Genomic DNA, 21,807 nt, shown 5'->3' with positions numbered 1-21,807 from the left:
GAATGGAATAAAGAAACAGTTTGTCCAAAACTTAAACGTCCACAGGTTTATTTTCTAGGTTTTTTTGCTGTTTGTTTCTTTAGTCAAGAGGCTACTGCAGCTAATAACCGCTGAAAATCGTCAAAACTGCTCTCTTCCTCAGAAATCGCCGTGCTAAAAAGTGATGACAAGGTTTTATATTATAGGTGAGAAACAGAGCATTAACACAGAAAGCATCAACACAGTGCACATGCTAATAACCTGCTAATATTAAAAACAATAAACTTTATTACTTTATACTAAATTTATACTAACTTTATATTAAATACTTTATTTATGCTAGAACATTTCTCTAATGCTTACAAGCACTATAGAGCAAGAAAAGCTTAGTTTAACCTTTTTTGTGGTGAAACAAACATATTGCAGTATATGCTTCACCACCACCAGGGGGCGCTTTATTACTGTAGAAATCTTAAATCGTCATAAACCGGTATCCTTTTTCGTAACTCTGATATATTTCTTATTTATTGAGGTGGTTTTTGTACATCCTGTGTTACTGAGACGTGATAAAGTAAGAGATTTAAGAGAAACTTTGTGGACATTTTATTTTTGGCTGCAGTGTCCCTTTAAGAGTTTGGAGGAAAAGGTGGGGGTTTTAAGGGGGGTATGACGTCACAGATCAGGACCACTCTGGCTTTAAAGGCACACTCTGTGATTAGTGAAGAATAAAGTAAATAAAGTGGCAGTGATGCAGAAGGTTTCCCTCTAAACAAGCTTTAATATTGTGTGTAAACTCTTTAATTCTCCTGGGGATGAGTGATGAGTGATGAGTGATTCAACTATCACAGAGTACGACTTTAAACTAACACTAGGACACTTTAGCATGTGAGACTCACACTGATACACAAACAAGAACCCGAACAAGACAGGTACCATATTGCCGTGCTTAATGAGAGAACCTCGGTTCTCTACAACATAGATGGACATGAGACGTGATTTAAAAGTGCAGAAACACTCAGCTACAAGGTGTGTGTGTGTGTATAAGTGTGTGTGTGTATAAGTGTGTGTGTGTGTGTGTATAAGTGTGTGTGTGTGTATAAGTGTGTGTGTGTGTGTGTGCTTTCTTCCAGTTTTTCTTTTTTTTTTTCATTCAGGCTCATTAAAGCTTTTCTGTACAGCAGTGTCGTGATTCTCGTGTTAAAACGTTTTCAGGTGCAGTTTCCTGTAAGATGACCGCTGACTGGACGATCGGAATGAATGCATAATCCATCAGTCGTGCACATGATAAACCTTTTAACGATCCTCGTCTCGTCTCCTCCGGCTAGTGGGAAGTAAGGGGTTACGATTTAGTGTGCGATGTGCAAAAGTTTTGGCTCCTTCATCGGGACATCATGCGCACAAACTCTACACAGAAGAAGGAGAAAACAGAAAACATGGATTAAAACCTATTCATGTATATTTAACAATTTCACCCCCAGCTCCATGTACTCTGAGCGTCACCTGTATGATATATAAGAATAAAGTAAAAAAAGTAAATACAAACATGAACATAAATATTGTGCCCATGCACATAGTAGCTGTAAAATTACATAGTAAAATAACAAAATGAAATCTATGAAATATAATAAAATACAGTTAAACATATTAAAAGTTATAACAAATATATAATCTCAACATAAAAACATTAAATATCTAAAGAACACAAGTATAGAATAAAATGAAATAGGTTTAAAGAAAAATAATAAAAGAATGAATAAAACGTTACTTTAATATTTATTACAGCATCATGGGGATGATTACCAGGAAAATATTAAAATAGATGATCTGAAAATAACTTCATGAACTCATACATGTTTGCTAAATAAGAAAATATGACTGAGAAAGCAGTAAGAACATCCACCTGATCTAAATAGAGAGTCTGAGAAAAACATTTCATAAAAATCACGGGTCCTACCCTCAAAGTCCACGCGTCCATCACCATTCAGGTCTATATCTTTCAGAATGTCCTCCAGGTCTCGGTGGCCCACCTTAAATACACCATAAACCATACAAATATACTGTATTTACTCTAGAATCTATTCATAACTTTGAAAATTCAAAATGGCAGCTCCTGTGGAACTGTGTTTAGCGGTCAATGCTAATTGGAATTACAATCAATGTAAGCCATTTAGAGTCTTTTTAAAAGTAATTTATCAACACATCTGAGGTAAATGTTGATGTTTCAGATAATTCTGTCTTATCTACACTGTTGTGTTGTCTTTACATGTTCACATTTTAACAAGTGAGTGCTAGCTAGCTGCAGTGCTAGTCTCATTTTACAGTATAATCTCACCTGGTGACCTAACAGTTTCCTCATGGCCTCCCTCAGCTCACTTGTGCTGATCTCTCCATCACCGTTCGTGTCAAACTGCCACAAAAAATGTTAAATAAATGTTATAAATATGAGCTATGAAGAATAAAAATATTTATTACTGTAACAGTATGTATTTTTCTCCTCACCTCCCTGAAGGCATTTCTGAGCTCCTTCACTCCAATCATATTTGCTGTTTCTGCCAAAAGCTTTGGTCCCATCAGTCCCACAAAGTCATCAAAGTCCACATGACCTCCCACTAACACACACACACGCACACGCACACGCACACACACACACACACACACACACACATTAAGCTTCCAAAGCCATCAATATTTACATGACCTCACACTGAAACATCACTACAATCCAAATATTTCATTAATCACACACACACACACACACACACACTCACAGTTCATGTTGATCTGTTGGCTCAGTTCGATCAGTTCCATTTCAGTGGGCATGTAGCCCATCGTCCTCATACAGTTCCCCAGGTCTTTACAGCTGATGAAGCCATCCTTATCTTTATCAAACTCTTTAAAGGCTTCACGAAGTTCTGTACACACACACACACACACACAGATAAACAATGATTACTTACATTAGACATCACTATAATCGCACACACACACTATAATCACACACTCACTATAATCACACTCACTATAATCACACACACTCACTATAATCGCACACACACACTATAATCACACACACACTATAATCACACACTCACTATAATTACACACACTATGATCACACACACACTATAATCACACACACTATGATCACACACTCACTATAATCACACACACTATAATCACACACACATTATGATCACACACACACTATAATCACACACACACACTATAATCACACACACACTATAATCACACACTATAATCACACACTCACTATAATCACACACACACTATAATCACACACACTATAATCACACACACTATAATCACACACACACTATAATCACACACTATAATCACACACACTATAATCACACACACACTATAATCACACTCACTATAATCGCACACACACACTATAATCACACACACACTATAATCACACACTCACTATAATTACACACACTATGATCACACACACACTATAATCACACACACTATGATCACACACTCACTATAATCACACACACTATAATCACACACACATTATGATCACACACACACTATAATCACACACACACACTATAATCACACACACACTATAATCACACACTATGATCACACACACACTATAATCACACACACACTATAATCACACACTATAATCACACACACTATAATCACACACACTCACTATAATCACACACACACTATAATCACACACACACACTATAATCACACACTCACTATAATCACACACACACTATAATCACACACACACTATAATCACACACACACACTATAATCACACACACACTATAATCACACACACACTATAATCACACACACACTATAATCACACGCTATAATCACACACACTATAATCACACACACTCACTATAATCACACACACACTATAATCACACACACACACTATAATCACACACACACTATAATCACACACACACTATAATCACACACACACTATAATCACACACTATAATCACACACACTATAATCACACACTCACTATAATCACACACACACTATAATCACACACACACTATAATCACACACACACTATAATCACACACTATAATCACACACACTATAATCACACACTCACTATAATCACACACACACTATAATCACACACACACTATAATCACACACACACTATAATCACACACTATAATCACACACACTATAATCACACACACTCACTATAATCACACACACACTATAATCACACACACACACTATAATCACACACACACTATAATCACACACACACTATAATCACACACACACACTATAATCACACACACACTATAATCACACACACACTATAATCACACACTATAATCACACACACTATAATCACACACACTATAATCACACACACTCACTATAATCACACACACACTATAATCACACACACACTATAATCACACACTATAATCACACACACTATAATCACACACTCACTATAATCACACACACACTATAATCACACACACACTATAATCACACACACACTATAATCACACACTATAATCACACACACTATAATCACACACACTCACTATAATCACACACACACTATAATCACACACACACACTATAATCACACACTCACTATAATCACACACACACTATAATCACACACACACTATAATCACACACACACACACTATAATCACACACACACTATAATTACACACACTATAATCACACACACACTATAATCACACACTCACTATAATCACACACACACTATAATTACACACACTATAATCACACACACTGTAATCACACACACTATGATCACACACACACTATAATCACACACACACACTATAATCACACACTCACTATAATCACACACACACTATAATTACACACACTATAATCACACACACTGTAATCACACACACTATGATCACACACACACTATAATCACACACACACACTATAATCACACACTCACTATAATCACACACACACTATAATCACACACACACTATAATCACACACACACACTATAATCACACACACACTATAATTACACACACTATAATCACACACACACTATAATCACACACTCACTATAATTACACACACTATAATCACACACACTATAATCACACACACTATGATCACACACACACACTATAATCACACACACACACTATAATTACACACACTATAATCACACACACTATAATCACACACACTATAATCACACACACACTATAATCACACACACACTATAATCACACACACTATAATCACACACACTATAATCACACACACTATAATCACACACACACACACTATAATCACACACACACACTCACTATAATCACACACTCACTATAATCACACATACTATAATCACACACACACACTCACTATAATCACACACTCACTATAATCACACATACTATAATCACACACACTATAATCACACACTATAATCACACACACACTATAATCACACACACACTATAATCACACACACTATAATCACACACACTAATCACACACACTATAATCACACACACACACTATAATCACACACACACTATAATCACACACACACACTATAATCACACACACACTATAATCACACACACTATAATCACACACACTATAATCACACACACACTATAATCACACACACACACTCACTATAATCACACACTCACTATAATCACACATACTATAATCACACACACACTCACTATAATCACACATACTATAATCACACACACACACTCACTATAATCACACATACTCACTATAATCACACACTCACTATAATCACACACTCACTATAATCACACACACACTATAATCACACACACACTCACTATAATCACACACTATAATCACACACACACTATAATCACACACACTCACTATAATCTCACACACTCACTATAATCACACACACTCACTATAATCACACACACTCACTATAATCACACACACACTATAATCACACACACTCACTATAATCACACACTCACTATAATCACACACACTCACTATAATCACACACTCACTATAATCACACACACACACTCACTATAATCACACATACTCACTATAATCACACATACTCACTATAATCACACACACACACACTCACTATAATCACACACACTCACTATAATCACACATACTCACTATAATCACACACACACACACTCACTATAATCACACATACTCACTATAATCACACACACACACACTCACTATAATCACACATACTCACTATAATCACACACACACACTCACTATAATCACACACACACTATAATCACACACACTCACTATAATCACACACACTCACTATAATCACACACTCACTATAATCACACATACTCACTATAATCACACACACACACACTCACTATAATCACACACACTCACTATAATCACACATACTCACTATAATCACACATACTCACTATAATCACACACACACACTCACTATAATCACACATACTCACTATAATCACACACACACACTCACTATAATCACACACACACTATAATCACACACACACACTCACTATAATCACACACACACTATAATCACACACACTCACTATAATCACACACTCACTATAATCACACACACACACACTCACTATAATCACACATACTCACTATAATCACACATACTCACTATAATCACACATACTCACTATAATCACACACACTCACTATAATCACACACACACTATAATCACACACACTCACTATAATCACACACTCACTATAATCACACACACACACTCACTATAATCACACATACTCACTATAATCACACATACTCACTATAATCACACACACACACTCACTATAATCACACATACTCACTATAATCACACACACACACTCACTATAATCACACATACTCACTATAATCACACATACTCACTATAATCACACACACTCACTATAATCACACACACACACTCACTATAATCACACATACTCACTATAATCACACACACTCACTATAATCACACATACTCACTATAATCACACACACTCACTATAATCACACATACTCACTATAATCACACATACTCACTATAATCACACACACACACTCACTATAATCACACACACACTATAATCACACACTCACTATAATCACACACTCACTATAATCACACACACACACTCACTATAATCACACATACTCACTATAATCACACACACTCACTATAATCACACACACTCACTATAATCACACACTCACTATAATCACACACTCACTATAATCACACACACACACTCACTATAATCACACACACTCACTATAATCACACATACTCACTATAATCACACACTCACTATAATCACACATACTCACTATAATCACACACTCACTATAATCACACACTCACTATAATCACACACACACACACTCACTATAATCACACACTCACTATAATCACACACACTCACTATAATCACACACACACTATAATCTCACACACTCACTATAATCACACACTCACTATAATCACACACTCACTATAATCACACACACACACTCACTATAATCTCACACACTCACTATAATCACACACTCACTATAATCACACACACACTATAATCACACACTCACTATAATCACACACACACACTCACTATAATCACACACACACTATAATCACACACTCACTATAATCACACACACACACTCACTATAATCACACACACTCACTATAATCACACACTATAATCACACACTCACTATAATCACACACACACTCACTATAATCACACACACTCACTATAATCACACATACTCACTATAATCACACACACACACTCACTATAATCACACACACACACTATAATCACACATACTCACTATAATCACACATACTCACTATAATCACACACACACACTCACTATAATCACACACACTCACTATAATCACACACTCACTATAATCACACACTCACTATAATCACACACACTCACTATAATCACACACACACTATAATCACACACACTCACTATAATCACACATACTCACTATAATCACACACAGTTTGTAATGTTTGTACTCACCCTCTATCTCCTCAGGTCTCAGCTCTCGGTCCTGCACACATCAACAGAGGGAGAGTGAGTTTGTTTTAAAACACATGTATTCAACATTTAGCAAACTCTCTCTCTCTCCCTCACACACACACACACACAAATGAAAGAAACATGATCACACCTCCACTTGGGACACTTTGTGTGTGTGTGTGTGTGTGTGCGTGTGTGTGTGTGTGTGTATGTGTGTGTGTGTGTTTTGTGCATGAATACTGTTGCGTGCAAAGCTGTTAAAGGCCATGAAAGAGAAAACCACAGAGAAAAGGGACACGTGATGACAGAGATGAGTGGAAACATAACGCTATACAGACAGACAGACAGACAAACAGACAGGTTGAAAGACAGGAGGACCACCAGTAACTACAATGACTTATTATAGTATTATTTTGAATATCGAATTGAACACACATTGAGTTGTGTTTGCGTGTGTGTGTGTGTGTGTGTGTGTGTGTGTGTGTATGAATTCTGCAGTGATTAAATCAGATGGTGTTGAACACTGAATGTACACCACTGTTTATAGTATTAACTTCAGTACCATCTGCTCAGCCTCTCTCTCTCTCTCTCTCTCTCACACACACACACACACACATGTTAAGAGTGTCACACTACCACAGTGCAGAGAGAAATATTTCCATTAATAAAAATAATCATAAGCCAGTTTTCCATTCATCCATCATAACTGTTTACTGGGCACTGAGACTTTACACCAGTACACACACACACACACACACACACACACACAGACAGAAAGAGAGTAACTGACTTTTGGCAGAAGTGTCACAGTGCTGTAATTATTCCACTGATATTTTGAGAGTGTCCGTTTTAAACCCCATCTTCTCACTGATCTCACACCCACAGGAAGTGACACAGGAAGTATTAAATTATTTAATTCTCACAAATTTTTAGCTCAACCATCAAGGACTCTTATATTCCATCACTGATCAGCAATCTATACAATATAATTACTAATATAACTCAGTGTAATGTATTCTGACTGGCTGAGAGCAGCGTGGTGTGTTTTGATTGGTTGAGAGCAGTGTGGTGTGTTCTAATTGGCTGAGAGCAGGATGCTGTGTTCTGATTGGCTGAGAGCAGCATGGTGTGTTCTGATTGGCTGAGAGCAGAGATAAGGTGAGGCTAAACAGAGCTTTATCTCCTGTGAGTTTGACACTAGCTTGGGGAATTTGCTAACTGTGTTGTCATTGTGTGCAGTGATTACTAATTTCACGCCATAATCTACAGGGAGCAGTTACTACACACACACACACACAAACAAAACACACACAAAAACACTGCATCACACATCACTACCACCTGTTCATTTTAAAATATTATCTAAAACTAGACTTTTCAACATGAAGCTTCATGCACTTGGGTCAGTGTTTCTCTCTCTCTGTGTGTGTGTGTGTGTGTGTGTGTGTGTGTTTTGGACAGTAGTAGGAGGAGTGTGACTCTCATTCAGTCATGCATATTAGCGCTCTCACAGCAGGAAACCAAGCTGCTAATCCAAACATTCATTAATAGTGGATTCTCAAAATAAACACACACACACACATGCACACACACACACGCAGCTGGGTTTGCTAACATGGGTTTCTACAGTACTGTGTTCTCCTGGGGCACACAGGATTCTTCCTCAGGGGACATTTGTCTTTGTCCTTTCACACTCAGTGATTCAGACGCAGTTGGAGATTAAACCAGATTTCAATTAGATTCTATTTTAGAAAAAAATACACCACATTCAGTTAGATCAGATTTTCATGAAGGCGGTTCTAGATCTAATCTGATTTAGATCACAGCAAGTTGAAATGGACTGAAATGGAACGAGAGTCATTTTAGACCAGGTTTATCGTAAATCATTGTGAATAATGGACTAGTGTTAGATTAGACAAAGGTTAGACTCCATTGGTCTTAAAGCAGGACACGAGTTTAGAGACCAAGTTTATATTAAATCAGGAGGACTTTGTACCGAACTCCTGACCCGTCCACAGCACTGTAATGTGTGAGTCTAATATTGAAAAACTGAATCTATTCAAAATGAATCTTCATGACGAAATTAAACTAAATAAATTCAAACAAATTCATGACGTGATCGCGCAGGGCCACGGCCACCCCTTAGCTCCGCCCTCTTTTCCTAATCATGATCATTTTTATACACTTTGTACAACTAATTGTGATAAAAACATCCATCTCTCTACAGTAATATACTGAATCCTCCAGAACTGGAACAAGAAACATTCTCCCTCCCTCTCTCTCTCTCTCTCTAACTCTCTCTCACAAGAATTTTACTCATGGGATCAATAAACTATCTATCTATCTATCTATCTATCTATCTATCTATCTATCTATCTATCTATCTATCTATCTATCTATCTATAATTACTCTCTCTCTCTCTCCCTCTATCTCTCTCTTTCTCTCTCTGTTTTTGAGGTCTTTCTGACCTTGTTATGTTCTTCTGGGAAATGAGTTATGACGGCAGCAGTGGACGGTATTTTTGACGAAAGCAGAGATTGATCTGGGAAAGACGAGAGAGAACAGCATACTGATGGGAATACGGAGAAGAGCAAGAATGAAAAAAGGTTAAATATAGAACCAGCTGTAAAAAAACACAGGAGTGAGAGAGAGAGAGAGAGAGAGAGAGAAAGAGAGAATGGCATTTTCACACAAGGACATTTCACTCATTCTTGTGAAGACAAACTGCAGGAGCATCTGTTCACAATACAAGCTGAGAGCATCACACACACACACATGTACACACACACATGTACACACACGTGTACACATGTACACACACACACACAATCTGAGCCACTGATTCATGGTGTGAATTAGAGCGACAGGCAAAACAACACACGGCCAAACAGAAGGTTTTTCCCATTAAATTATGCGCGTGTTCTCAATTGCTAACCCAACATTACACACACACACACACACTTTAAGACAGTCTAGACAAGAATAAAATGCATACAGATTTTGAAAAATGCAATTCATTAGCCTAAAAAATCTTCTGTCTGATGTTCATCATGTTAGCACTGGAGCTATAATGCTAATGCAGCTAATAAGTAATAGATGTGTTCAGTCTCAGCTTTAGCATGTGTCACATCACACCTGATTTACTGAGACCCCTAACAACAAATCGAACTCAAATGAACACGTGTGACTGATTCCATGGATTTACATGATGTCACATTTATTAATAACAAAATGTTTTTTTCTGTGTGTTGCTAATTCTCTGCTAATAGCTTTGAGAAGTTCAGATCACTAAGAAATTTCCAGAAAAGATTAACTTAAACTAAACACTAAAGTCTAGTGTTGAGTAAAACACAAAGTTATGTTGAAAATGGATCTGAATGATTAGTAGCATTAAAGCTAGTTTTAATTACGCAGTAAAGAGTTAGCAACATGAACTACGCTTAGCTAACAGCTACACTAAAAGCAACATGAGGAAAAGTCCTCGATCTTCATCTAAAACTTTATTTAACACTTTACACGAGACGATGAAATCAATAACAACACATTTATTTACATTTTTTTCTCCAGATTAGTGTAAAACTGCTGTGTGACAATTTATAAATAAAACAGAATATTAAACTGTGGGTGTTAGTGTAGTTGTGTTAGTGTAGTTGTGTTAGTTTAGTTGTGTTAGTGTTGTGTTAGTGTTGTTTTAGTGTAGTTGTGTCAGTGTTGTGTTAGTGTTGTGTTAGTTTAGTTGTGTTAGTTTAGTTGTGTTAGTGTTGTGTTAGTGTTGTGTTAGTGTAGTTGTGTCAGTGTTGTGTTAGTGTTGTGTTAGTTTAGTTGTGTTAGTGTTGTGTTAGTGTAGTTGTGTTAGTTTAGTTGTGTTAGTGTAGTTGTGTTAGTTTAGTTGTGTTAGTGTTGTGTTAGTGTAGTTGTGTTAGTTTAGTTGTGTTAGTGTTGTGTTAGTGTAGTTGTGTTAGTTTAGTTGTGTTAGTGTAGTTGTGTTAGTTTAGTTGTGTTAGTTTAGTTGTGTTAGTGTTGTGTTAGTGTAGTTGTGTTAGTGTTGTGTTAGTGTAGTTGTGTTAGTTTAGTTGTGTTAGTTTAGTTGTGTTAGTGTTGTGTTAGTGTAGTTGTGTTAGTTTAGTTGTGTTAGTGTTGTGTTAGTGTAGTTGTGTTAGTTTAGTTGTGTTAGTGTTGTGTTAGTGTAGTTGTGTTAGTGTAGTTGTGTTAGTGTAGTTGTGTTAGTGTTGTGTTAGTGTAGTTGTGTTAGTGTAGTTGTGTTAGTGTTGTGTTAGTGTAGTTGTGTTAGTTTAGTTGTGTTAGTGTTGTGTTAGTGTAGTTGTGTTAGTGTTGTGTTAGTGTAGTTGTGTTAGTTTAGTTGTGTTAGTGTTGTGTTAGTGTTGTGTTAGTGTAGTTGTGTTAGTTTAGTTGTGTTAGTGTTGTGTTAGTGTAGTTGTGTTAGTTTAGTTGTGTTAGTGTTGTGTTAGTGTTGTGTTAGTGTAGTTGTGTTAGTTTAGTTGTGTTAGTGTTGTGTTAGTGTTGTGTTAGTGTAGTTGTGTTAGTTTAGTTGTGTTAGTGTTGTGTTAGTGTAGTTGGTGTAAATTTGAACTCGTACTGTGTGACACTATTATTTCTAGTGCATTGGTTATTCAGTGGTAATTCAGGTGTTAATTCAGTAGTTTAGGTGTTAAGGTTGGGGTTAATTTAATATTTTGGTGATAATTAAGCTCTGTATGTTAATTTGATGTTAGCGGTGTTAAGTCCACACAGCAGGTATTTGAGAAATGCTGTGGTTGTCATTTAAACAGCAGAGTTGTTGAAAGTGTTAATTCTATATTGACTGTAATCTCTGTAGATGTTAATTCTATATTCTAGGTGTTAATTAAACTCTGTGCATGTTGATGAATTATTGTATGTAGATGCAGGTGTTGATTAATCTCTCTAGGTGTTAATGAAGGTGTCCAGTAGGTGTTCAGGTGTGAATGAAACAGTCCAGGTGTTAAAGCTACATTGCAGGTGTTAATGAAGCTCTGTAGGTGTCTCAGCACTGTCCCTGCTCCTCACCTGTCCGAACACGGAGTTGAGAATAGGCCGCAGTTTGAAATCTGACTCGGAAGATGTTGCGCTCGTGGAAGCAGCGGGCACCGGTGAGCACGAGCTGCCCATGTCGGGGTCGCGCGCTTGTCCCCCGGCTCCGGATGTCCGCCGGTTTGTCCGGGGGGACTGGAAGAACAGAAGCGAGGTGGAAGAGGAAGTGGAGGCCGTCTCTTCCGAGCCCTCGGAAAAAGACCGAGTCCGGTTGGGCACGCGAGCTCCATGAGTGTGTTTCGTGCGTGGCTCGTGAGGCAGGTCGTCCCGAGCAGACCGGTGATGGTGATGATGATGGTGGTGGTGGTGGTGATTGTTATGATGATGGTGATGATGGTGGTGGTGTCGGTGCGCGTGTCTGGATGTCTTGCGTTCTTTTCCACCACCACCGCCGCCGCCGTTACCTCCGCCGCTGCTCGCGCCCGTCCGCTCCGGTGCATCTTCGCGCAGTTTGGGTTGGCTCTTTGCCGCCGCGCGCTTCCGGTCCGGCGGCGACGGCAGCAGCAGCGCCGGGTGACAGAGCGGACGGCGCGAGCTCGCGTCGCTATCGGGGCTCCAGAGCGGCTCGTCCGGGGCTCGCGATCTCCGGTCTGCTGCGGAAGATCTGAGCAGAGAAGCGGTGGAGTCGCTTTTAGGGAGCGAGAGACTCATGATGGGCTTCATCTGTTCATCCTAAAGAGAGAGAAGGAGAAAGGGAGGGAGAGGAGGAGAGGAGAGGAAAGGTGGACAGAAAGAAAGAGGAAACGAGAGAGAGAGAAAGAGAGAGAGAGGAGACTAAAAGAGAAAAGGGGAATTCAAGGTGATCCAATAACATCTCGTTAGTGTGTGTGTGTGTATGTGTGTGTGACGGATAGGCACGTGGTGATATTCGGTTACACAATATACCGCGGTGTATAACACGTCAGGGGAAAATAAAGGGGTTTTTTTCATTTTCTGAAGAATAAACTAAGAAAAGACACAATGATAAAAATATTTTATATGAATATTAAATATTTAAAAAAGACACAGTTAGTGCTGATGTAGAGCTCATCACCTGGGGTCAGGTTCAGATCTACACCATGGAGTGCAGGATGTGAGGTAGTGTGTGAAGATGTGTATGAGAGTGAGAGGTTGTGTAGGAGTGTATGATGTAGTGTGTGTGTGTGTGTGTGTGGAATTATTTGAGTTTGTAAGTGTAAGGTTCTACAGTGTCCTGATTGTGTATCATAAGACACAACATCAACTTCAGGAATCCAGTTCTGGTGTGTAAGCGGAACACTTCACTTACTCCTGCACACACACACACACACACACGTCACCATGATTAGCATCACCGCCTTTCTTCTCTTTTTCCACCATCTTGACCATGTCCCCTTGCTCCCAGACAGCAGTGAAGTTTCAGGATGCATCACACTCTCGCCCACACACTTCCACCCCATTAAACACAGCATCCCAGTTCATCCCAGTACAGGCCTAACCTGCATGACACACCTCTGTTATCTGAACATCTGCATCATTCATCAAGACCACATATCTTCCAGGGCTTCAGACGTCTTCACACGGTTTGTGTGTGTGTGTATATGAGGTTGTGTAGAAGTGTGAGGTTATGTAAGAGTGTGAGCTTGTGCGTGTGTGTGTGTGTAAGAGGTTGTAAATCTGAATGTGAGGTCGAGTATGAGTGTAGGAGGGCCCGGATGTGTGTATGTGATCATATACCAGGGTGTGAGGTTGTGTATTAGAGTGTGTAATAAGATATGAGAGTATGTGATAGTGTGTGTGTGTGTGTGTGTATAAGAGTATGTGAGAATGTGTGTGTATATGAGAGTATGTGAGTGTGTGTGTATGAGAGTATGTGAGTGTGTGTGTGTGTGTGTATGAGAGTATGTGATAGTGTGAGTGTGTGTGTATAAGAGTATGTGAGAAAGTGTGTGTGTGTGTGTATATGAGAGTATGTGATAATGTGTGTGTAAGTGAGGATGTGTATGACAGTATGAGTGTTTGTGTATGAGAGTATGTGAGTGTGTGTGTGTGTGTGTGTGTATATGAGAGTATTTGAGTGTGTATGTGTGTGTGTATGAGGGTATGTGATAGTGTGTATGTGTATATGAGAGTATTTGAGTGTGTGTGTGTGTGTATGAGAGTATGTGATAGTGTGTATGTGTATATGAGAGTATTTGAGTGTGTGTGTGTGTGTGTGTGTGTATGAGAGTATGTGATAGTGTGTATGTGTATATGAGAGTATTTGAGTGTGTGTGTGTGTGTGTATGAGAGTATGTGATAGTGTGTATGTGTATATGAGAGTATTTGAGTGTGTGTGTGTGTGTGTATGAGAGTATGTGATAGTGTGTATGTGTATATGAGAGTATTTGAGTGTGTGTGTGTGTGTGTATGAGAGTATGTGATAGTGTGTATGTGTATATGAGAGTATTTGAGTGTGTGTGTGTGTGTATGAGAGTATGTGATAGTGTGTATGTGTATATGAGAGTATGTGATAGTGTGTATGTGTATATGAGAGTATTTGAGTGTGTGTGTGTGTGTGTGTGTGTGTGTATGAGAGTATGTGATAGTGTGTATGTGTATATGAGAGTATTTGAGTGTGTGTGTGTGTGTGTATGAGGGTATGTGATAGTGTGTATGTGTATATGAGAGTATTTGAGTGTGTGTGTATGTGTGTGTATGAGAGTATGTGATAGTGTGTATGTGTATATGAGAGTATTTGAGTGTGTGTGTGTGTGTGTGTATGAGAGTATGTGATAGTGTGTATGTGTATATGAGAGTATTTGAGTGTGTGTGTGTGTGTGTATGAGAGTATGTGATAGTGTGTATGTGTATATGAGAGTATTTGAGTGTGTGTGTGTGTGTGTATGAGAGTATGTGATAGTGTGTATGTGTATATGAGAGTATTTGAGTGTGTGTGTGTGTGTGTATGAGGGTATGTGATAGTGTGTATGTGTATATGAGAGTATTTTGAGTGTGTGTGTGTGTGTGTATGAGAGTATGTGATAGTGTGTATGTGTATATGAGAGTATTTGAGTGTGTGTGTGTGTGTGTATGAGAGTATGTGATAGTGTGTATGTGTATATGAGAGTATTTGAGTGGGTGTGTGTGTGTGTGTATGAGAGTATGTGATAGTGTGTATGTGTATATGAGAGTATTTGAGTGTGTGTGTGTGTGATATGAGAGTATGTGATAGGTGTGTATGTGTATATGAGAGTATTTGAGTGTGTGTGTGTGTGTGTGTGTATGAGGGTATGTGATAGTGTGTGATGTGTATGATGAGTGTATTTGAGTGTGTGTGTGTGTGGATGAGGGTATGTGATAGTGTGTATGTGGTATATGAGAGTATTTGAGTGTGTGTGTGTGTGTGTGTATGAGGATGTATGGTGAGGGTGTGTGTGGATATGAGAGTATTTGAGTGTGTGTGGGTGTGTGTAGGAGAGTATGTGATAGTGTGTATGTGTATATGAGAGTATTTGAGAGTGTGTGTGTGTGTGTGTGTTAGAGAGTATGTATGTGTGTGTGTGTGTTAGAGAGTATTTGAGTGTGTGTGTGTGTGTGTATGAGAGTATGTGATAGTGTGTATGTGTATATGAGAGTATTTGAGTGTGTGTGTGTGTGTGTGTATGAGGGTATGTGATAGTGTGTATGTGTATATGAGAGTATTTGAGTGTGTGTGTGTGTGTGTGTGTATGAGGGTATGTGATAGTGTGTATGTGTATATGAGAGTATTTGAGTGTGTGTGTGTGTGTGTGTGTGTGTATGAGGGTATGTGATAGTGTGTATGTGTATATGAGAGTATTTGAGTGTGTGTGTGTGTGTGTGTGTGTGTATGAGGGTATGTGATAGTGTGTATGTGTATATGAGAGTATTTGAGTGTGTGTGTGTGTGTGTGTATGAGGGTATGTGATAGTGTGTATGTGTATATGAGAGTATTTGAGTGTGTGTGTGTGTGTGTGTGTGTGTGTATGAGGGTATGTGATAGTGTGTATGTGTATATGAGAGTATTTGAGTGTGTGTGTGTGTGTATGAGGGTATGTGATAGTGTGTATGTGTATATGAGAGTATTTGAGTGTGTGTGTGTGTGTATGAGGGTATGTGATAGTGTGTATGTGTATATGAGAGTATTTGAGTGTGTGTGTGTGTGTATGAGGGTATGTGATAGTGTGTATGTGTATATGAGAGTATTTGAGTGTGTGTGTGTGTGTGTATGAGGGTATGTGATAGTGTGTATGTGTATATGAGAGTATTTGAGTGTGTGTGTGTGTGTGTATGAGGGTATGTGATAGTGTGTATGTGTATATGAGAGTATTTGAGTGTGTGTGTGTGTGTGTGTGTGTGTATGAGGGTATGTGATAGTGTGTATGTGTATATGAGAGTATTTGAGTGTGTGTGTGTGTGTATGAGAGTATGTGATAGTGTGTATGTGTATATGAGAGTATTTGAGTGTGTGTGTGTGTGTATGAGGGTATGTGATAGTGTGTATGTGTATATGAGAGTATTTGAGTGTGTGTGTGTGTGTGTATGAGGGTATGTGATAGTGTGTATGTGTATATGAGAGTATTTGAGTGTGTGTGTGTGTGTGTATGAGGGTATGTGATAGTGTGTATGTGTATATGAGAGTATTTGAGTGTGTGTGTGTGTGTGTGTGTGTATGAGGGTATGTGATAGTGTGTATGTGTATATGAGAGTATTTGAGTGTGTGTGTGTGTGTATGAGAGTATGTGATAGTGTGTATGTGTATATGAGAGTATTTGAGTGTGTGTGTGTGTGTGTATGAGGGTATGTGATAGTGTGTATGTGTATATGAGAGTATTTGAGTGTGTGTGTGTGTGTGTATGAGAGTATGTGATAGTGTGTATGTGTATATGAGAGTATTTGTGTGTGTGTGTGTGTGTGTATGAGGGTATGTGATAGTGTGTATGTGTATATGAGAGTATTTGAGTGTGTGTGTGTGTGTATGAGAGTATGTGATAGTGTGTATGTGTATATGAGAGTATTTGAGTGTGTGTGTGTGTGTGTGTGTATGAGGGTATGTGATAGTGTGTATGTGTATATGAGAGTATTTGAGTGTGTGTGTGTGTGTGTATGAGAGTATGTGATAGTGTGTATGTGTATATGAGAGTATTTGAGTGTGTGTGTGTGTGTGTATGAGAGTATGTGATAGTGTGTATGTGTATATGAGAGTATTTGAGTGTGTGTGTGTGTGTGTATGAGGGTATGTGATAGTGTGTATGTGTATATGAGAGTATTTGAGTGTGTGTGTGTGTGTGTGTGTATGAGGGTATGTGATAGTGTGTATGTGTATATGAGAGTATTTGAGTGTGTGTGTGTGTGTGTGTGTGTGTATGAGGGTATGTGATAGTGTGTATGTGTATATGAGAGTATTTGAGTGTGTGTGTGTGTGTGTGTGTATGAGGGTATGTGATAGTGTGTATGTGTATATGAGAGTATTTGAGTGTGTGTGTGTGTGTGTGTATGAGGGTATGTGATAGTGTGTATGTGTATATGAGAGTATTTGAGTGTGTGTGTGTGTGTGTGTGTGTGTATGAGGGTATGTGATAGTGTGTATGTGTATATGAGAGTATTTGAGTGTGTGTGTGTGTGTATGAGGGTATGTGATAGTGTGTATGTGTATATGAGAGTATTTGAGTGTGTGTGTGTGTGTATGAGGGTATGTGATAGTGTGTATGTGTATATGAGAGTATTTGAGTGTGTGTGTGTGTGTATGAGGGTATGTGATAGTGTGTATGTGTATATGAGAGTATTTGAGTGTGTGTGTGTGTGTATGAGGGTATGTGATAGTGTGTATGTGTATATGAGAGTATTTGAGTGTGTGTGTGTGTGTGTATGAGGGTATGTGATAGTGTGTATGTGTATATGAGAGTATTTGAGTGTGTGTGTGTGTGTGTGTGTGTGTATGAGGGTATGTGATAGTGTGTATGTGTATATGAGAGTATTTGAGTGTGTGTGTGTGTGTGTGTGTGTGTGTATGAGGGTATGTGATAGTGTGTATGTGTATATGAGAGTATTTGAGTGTGTGTGTGTGTGTGTGTATGAGAGTATGTGATAGTGTGTATGTGTATATGAGAGTATTTGAGTGTGTGTGTGTGTGTGTATGAGAGTATGTGATAGTGTGTATGTGTATATGAGAGTATTTGAGTGTGTGTGTGTGTGTGTGTGTATGAGGGTATGTGATAGTGTGTATGTGTATATGAGAGTATTTGAGTGTGTGTGTGTGTGTGTATGAGGGTATGTGATAGTGTGTATGTGTATATGAGAGTATTTGAGTGTGTGTGTGTGTGTGTGTGTATGAGAGTATGTGATAGTGTGTATGTGTATATGAGAGTATTTGAGTGTGTGTGTGTGTGTGTGTGTATGAGGGTATGTGATAGTGTGTATGTGTATATGAGAGTATTTGAGTGTGTGTGTGTGTGTGTATGAGGGTATGTGATAGTGTGTATGTGTATATGAGAGTATTTGAGTGTGTGTGTGTGTGTGTGTGTGTATGAGGGTATGTGATAGTGTGTATGTGTATATGAGAGTATTTGAGTGTGTGTGTGTGTGTGTGTGTGTATGAGGGTATGTGATAGTGTGTATGTGTATATGAGAGTATTTGAGTGTGTGTGTGTGTGTGTGTGTGTGTATGAGGGTATGTGATAGTGTGTATGTGTATATGAGAGTATTTGAGTGTGTGTGTGTGTGTGTGTGTGTATGAGGGTATGTGATAGTGTGTATGTGTATATGAGAGTATTTGAGTGTGTGTGTGTGTGTGTGTATGAGAGTATGTGATAGTGTGTGTGTGTATATGAGAGTATTTGAGTGTGTGTGTGTGTGTGTGTATGAGAGTATGTGATAGTGTGTATGTGTATATGAGAGTATTTGAGTGTGTGTGTGTGTGTGTATGAGAGTATGTGATAGTGTGTATGTGTATATGAGAGTATTTGAGTGTGTGTGTGTGTGTGTGTATGAGGGTATGTGATAGTGTGTATGTGTATATGAGAGTATTTGAGTGTGTGTGTGTGTGTGTATGAGAGTATGTGATAGTGTGTATGTGTATATGAGAGTATTTGAGTGTGTGTGTGTGTGTGTATGAGGGTATGTGATAGTGTGTATGTGTATATGAGAGTATTTGAGTGTGTGTGTGTGTGTGTATGAGAGTATGTGATAGTGTGTATGTGTATATGAGAGTATTTGAGTGTGTGTGTGTGTATGAGGGTATGTGATAGTGTGTATGTGTATATGAGAGTATTTGTGTGTGTGTGTGTGTGTGAGAGTATGTGATAGTGTGTATGTGTATATGAGAGTATTTGAGTGTGTGTGTGTGTGTGTATGAGGGTATGTGATAGTGTGTATGTGTATATGAGAGTATTTGAGTGTGTGTGTGTGTGTATGAGGGTATGTGATAGTGTGTATGTGTATATGAGAGTATTTGAGTGTGTGTGTGTGTGTATGAGGGTATGTGATAGTGTGTATGTGTATATGAGAGTATTTGAGTGTGTGTGTGTGTGTATGAGGGTATGTGATAGTGTGTATGTGTATATGAGAGTATTTGTGTGTGTGTGTGTGTGTGTGTGTGTGTGTGTGTGTGAGAGTATGTGATAGTGTGTATGTGTATATGAGAGTATTTGAGTGTGTGTGTGTGTGTGTATGAGGGTATGTGATAGTGTGTATGTGTATATGAGAGTATTTGTGTGTGTGTGTGTGTGTGAGAGTATGTGATAGTGTGTATGTGTATATGAGAGTATTTGAGTGTGTGTGTGTGTGTGTGTGTGTGTGAGAGAGTATGTGATAGTGTGTATGTGTATATGAGAGTATTTGAGTGTGTGTGTGTGTGTATGAGGGTATGTGATAGTGTGTATGTGTATATGAGAGTATTTGTGTGTGTGTGTGTGTGAGAGTATGTGATAGTGTGTATGTGTATATGAGAGTATTTGTGTGTGTGTGTGTGTGAGAGTATGTGATAGTGTGTATGTGTATATGAGAGTATTTGAGTGTGTGTGTGTGTGTGTGTGTGTATGAGGGTATGTGAGAGTACACTGGAGAGTATTTCCAGTGTGTTATTGTTATTGTGTTATTGTTGAGTATCAGGACTGTACAGATTGATGATTTAATAATCCTGACTCTTTAGCTCCCTCTAGTGTGTTCTCTCTCTTTTGTGCGTGTGTGTGTGCGTCTATAGAACCTGTTTATCAATCAAAAGTCTGTCAACCAGAACCACTCTTCCTGTCCAGTCTTTTTGTTTCTAAAATTTCTACAAAATATTCCTGTTTAAATGGTTAAAAATAGTTTTATAAATTTTAAATCTATTTATTAATAAAAATAGTGCATAAAATGAATATTTTATATATATTTTTTATATATTATTTTATATTATTTATCATATTTTATATTTATTATTTAATCATTGATTCTTCTTCAGTACCTGGTGTGTAACTGTTGTGTAAAAACGAAGTGTGTACAATATGTTCATATAATTATCATGTTTATAATTAAAAATTATTATTCACATTCTCCCTAGTTTTTATGTATATATTATATATGTATGTGTGATCTTCACCCATTTTCCTCTGTGATGTAATAATAATGATCTTTAGTCATGGAGCCATGTTGTGTTTGTTATCTGCTACAAGCCCCACCCTTTTCCCATGGTGCATGATGGGACAGGTGACTGCAC

At 38.1% G+C, this 21,807-nt stretch overlaps 1 protein-coding gene across 1 annotated transcript; it reads right to left on the bottom strand.

Moving 5' to 3' along the window:
* Positions 1-1,064: 1,064 nt before the first annotated feature.
* cabp1a (calcium binding protein 1a) lies at positions 1,065-14,121 on the bottom strand. Its single transcript, XM_058388792.1, has 7 exons — positions 13,131-14,121; positions 8,084-8,114; positions 2,748-2,891; positions 2,479-2,588; positions 2,312-2,386; positions 1,934-2,006; positions 1,065-1,383 (listed from the first exon to the last, which is right to left on the bottom strand). The coding sequence occupies exons 1-7, from the start codon at positions 13,815-13,817 to the stop codon at positions 1,358-1,360; spliced, it is 1,146 nt and encodes a 381-aa protein (XP_058244775.1). The 5' UTR covers positions 13,818-14,121; the 3' UTR covers positions 1,065-1,357.
* Positions 14,122-21,807: the final 7,686 nt, after the last annotated feature.

This window comes from Hemibagrus wyckioides, linkage group LG05 (genome assembly GCF_019097595.1).
Source record: "Hemibagrus wyckioides isolate EC202008001 linkage group LG05, SWU_Hwy_1.0, whole genome shotgun sequence".
Lineage (NCBI taxonomy): Eukaryota > Metazoa > Chordata > Actinopteri > Siluriformes > Bagridae > Hemibagrus > Hemibagrus wyckioides.
Note: the sequence above shows the minus strand (reverse complement) of the source record. Positions and strands in the feature narration are given on the sequence as shown.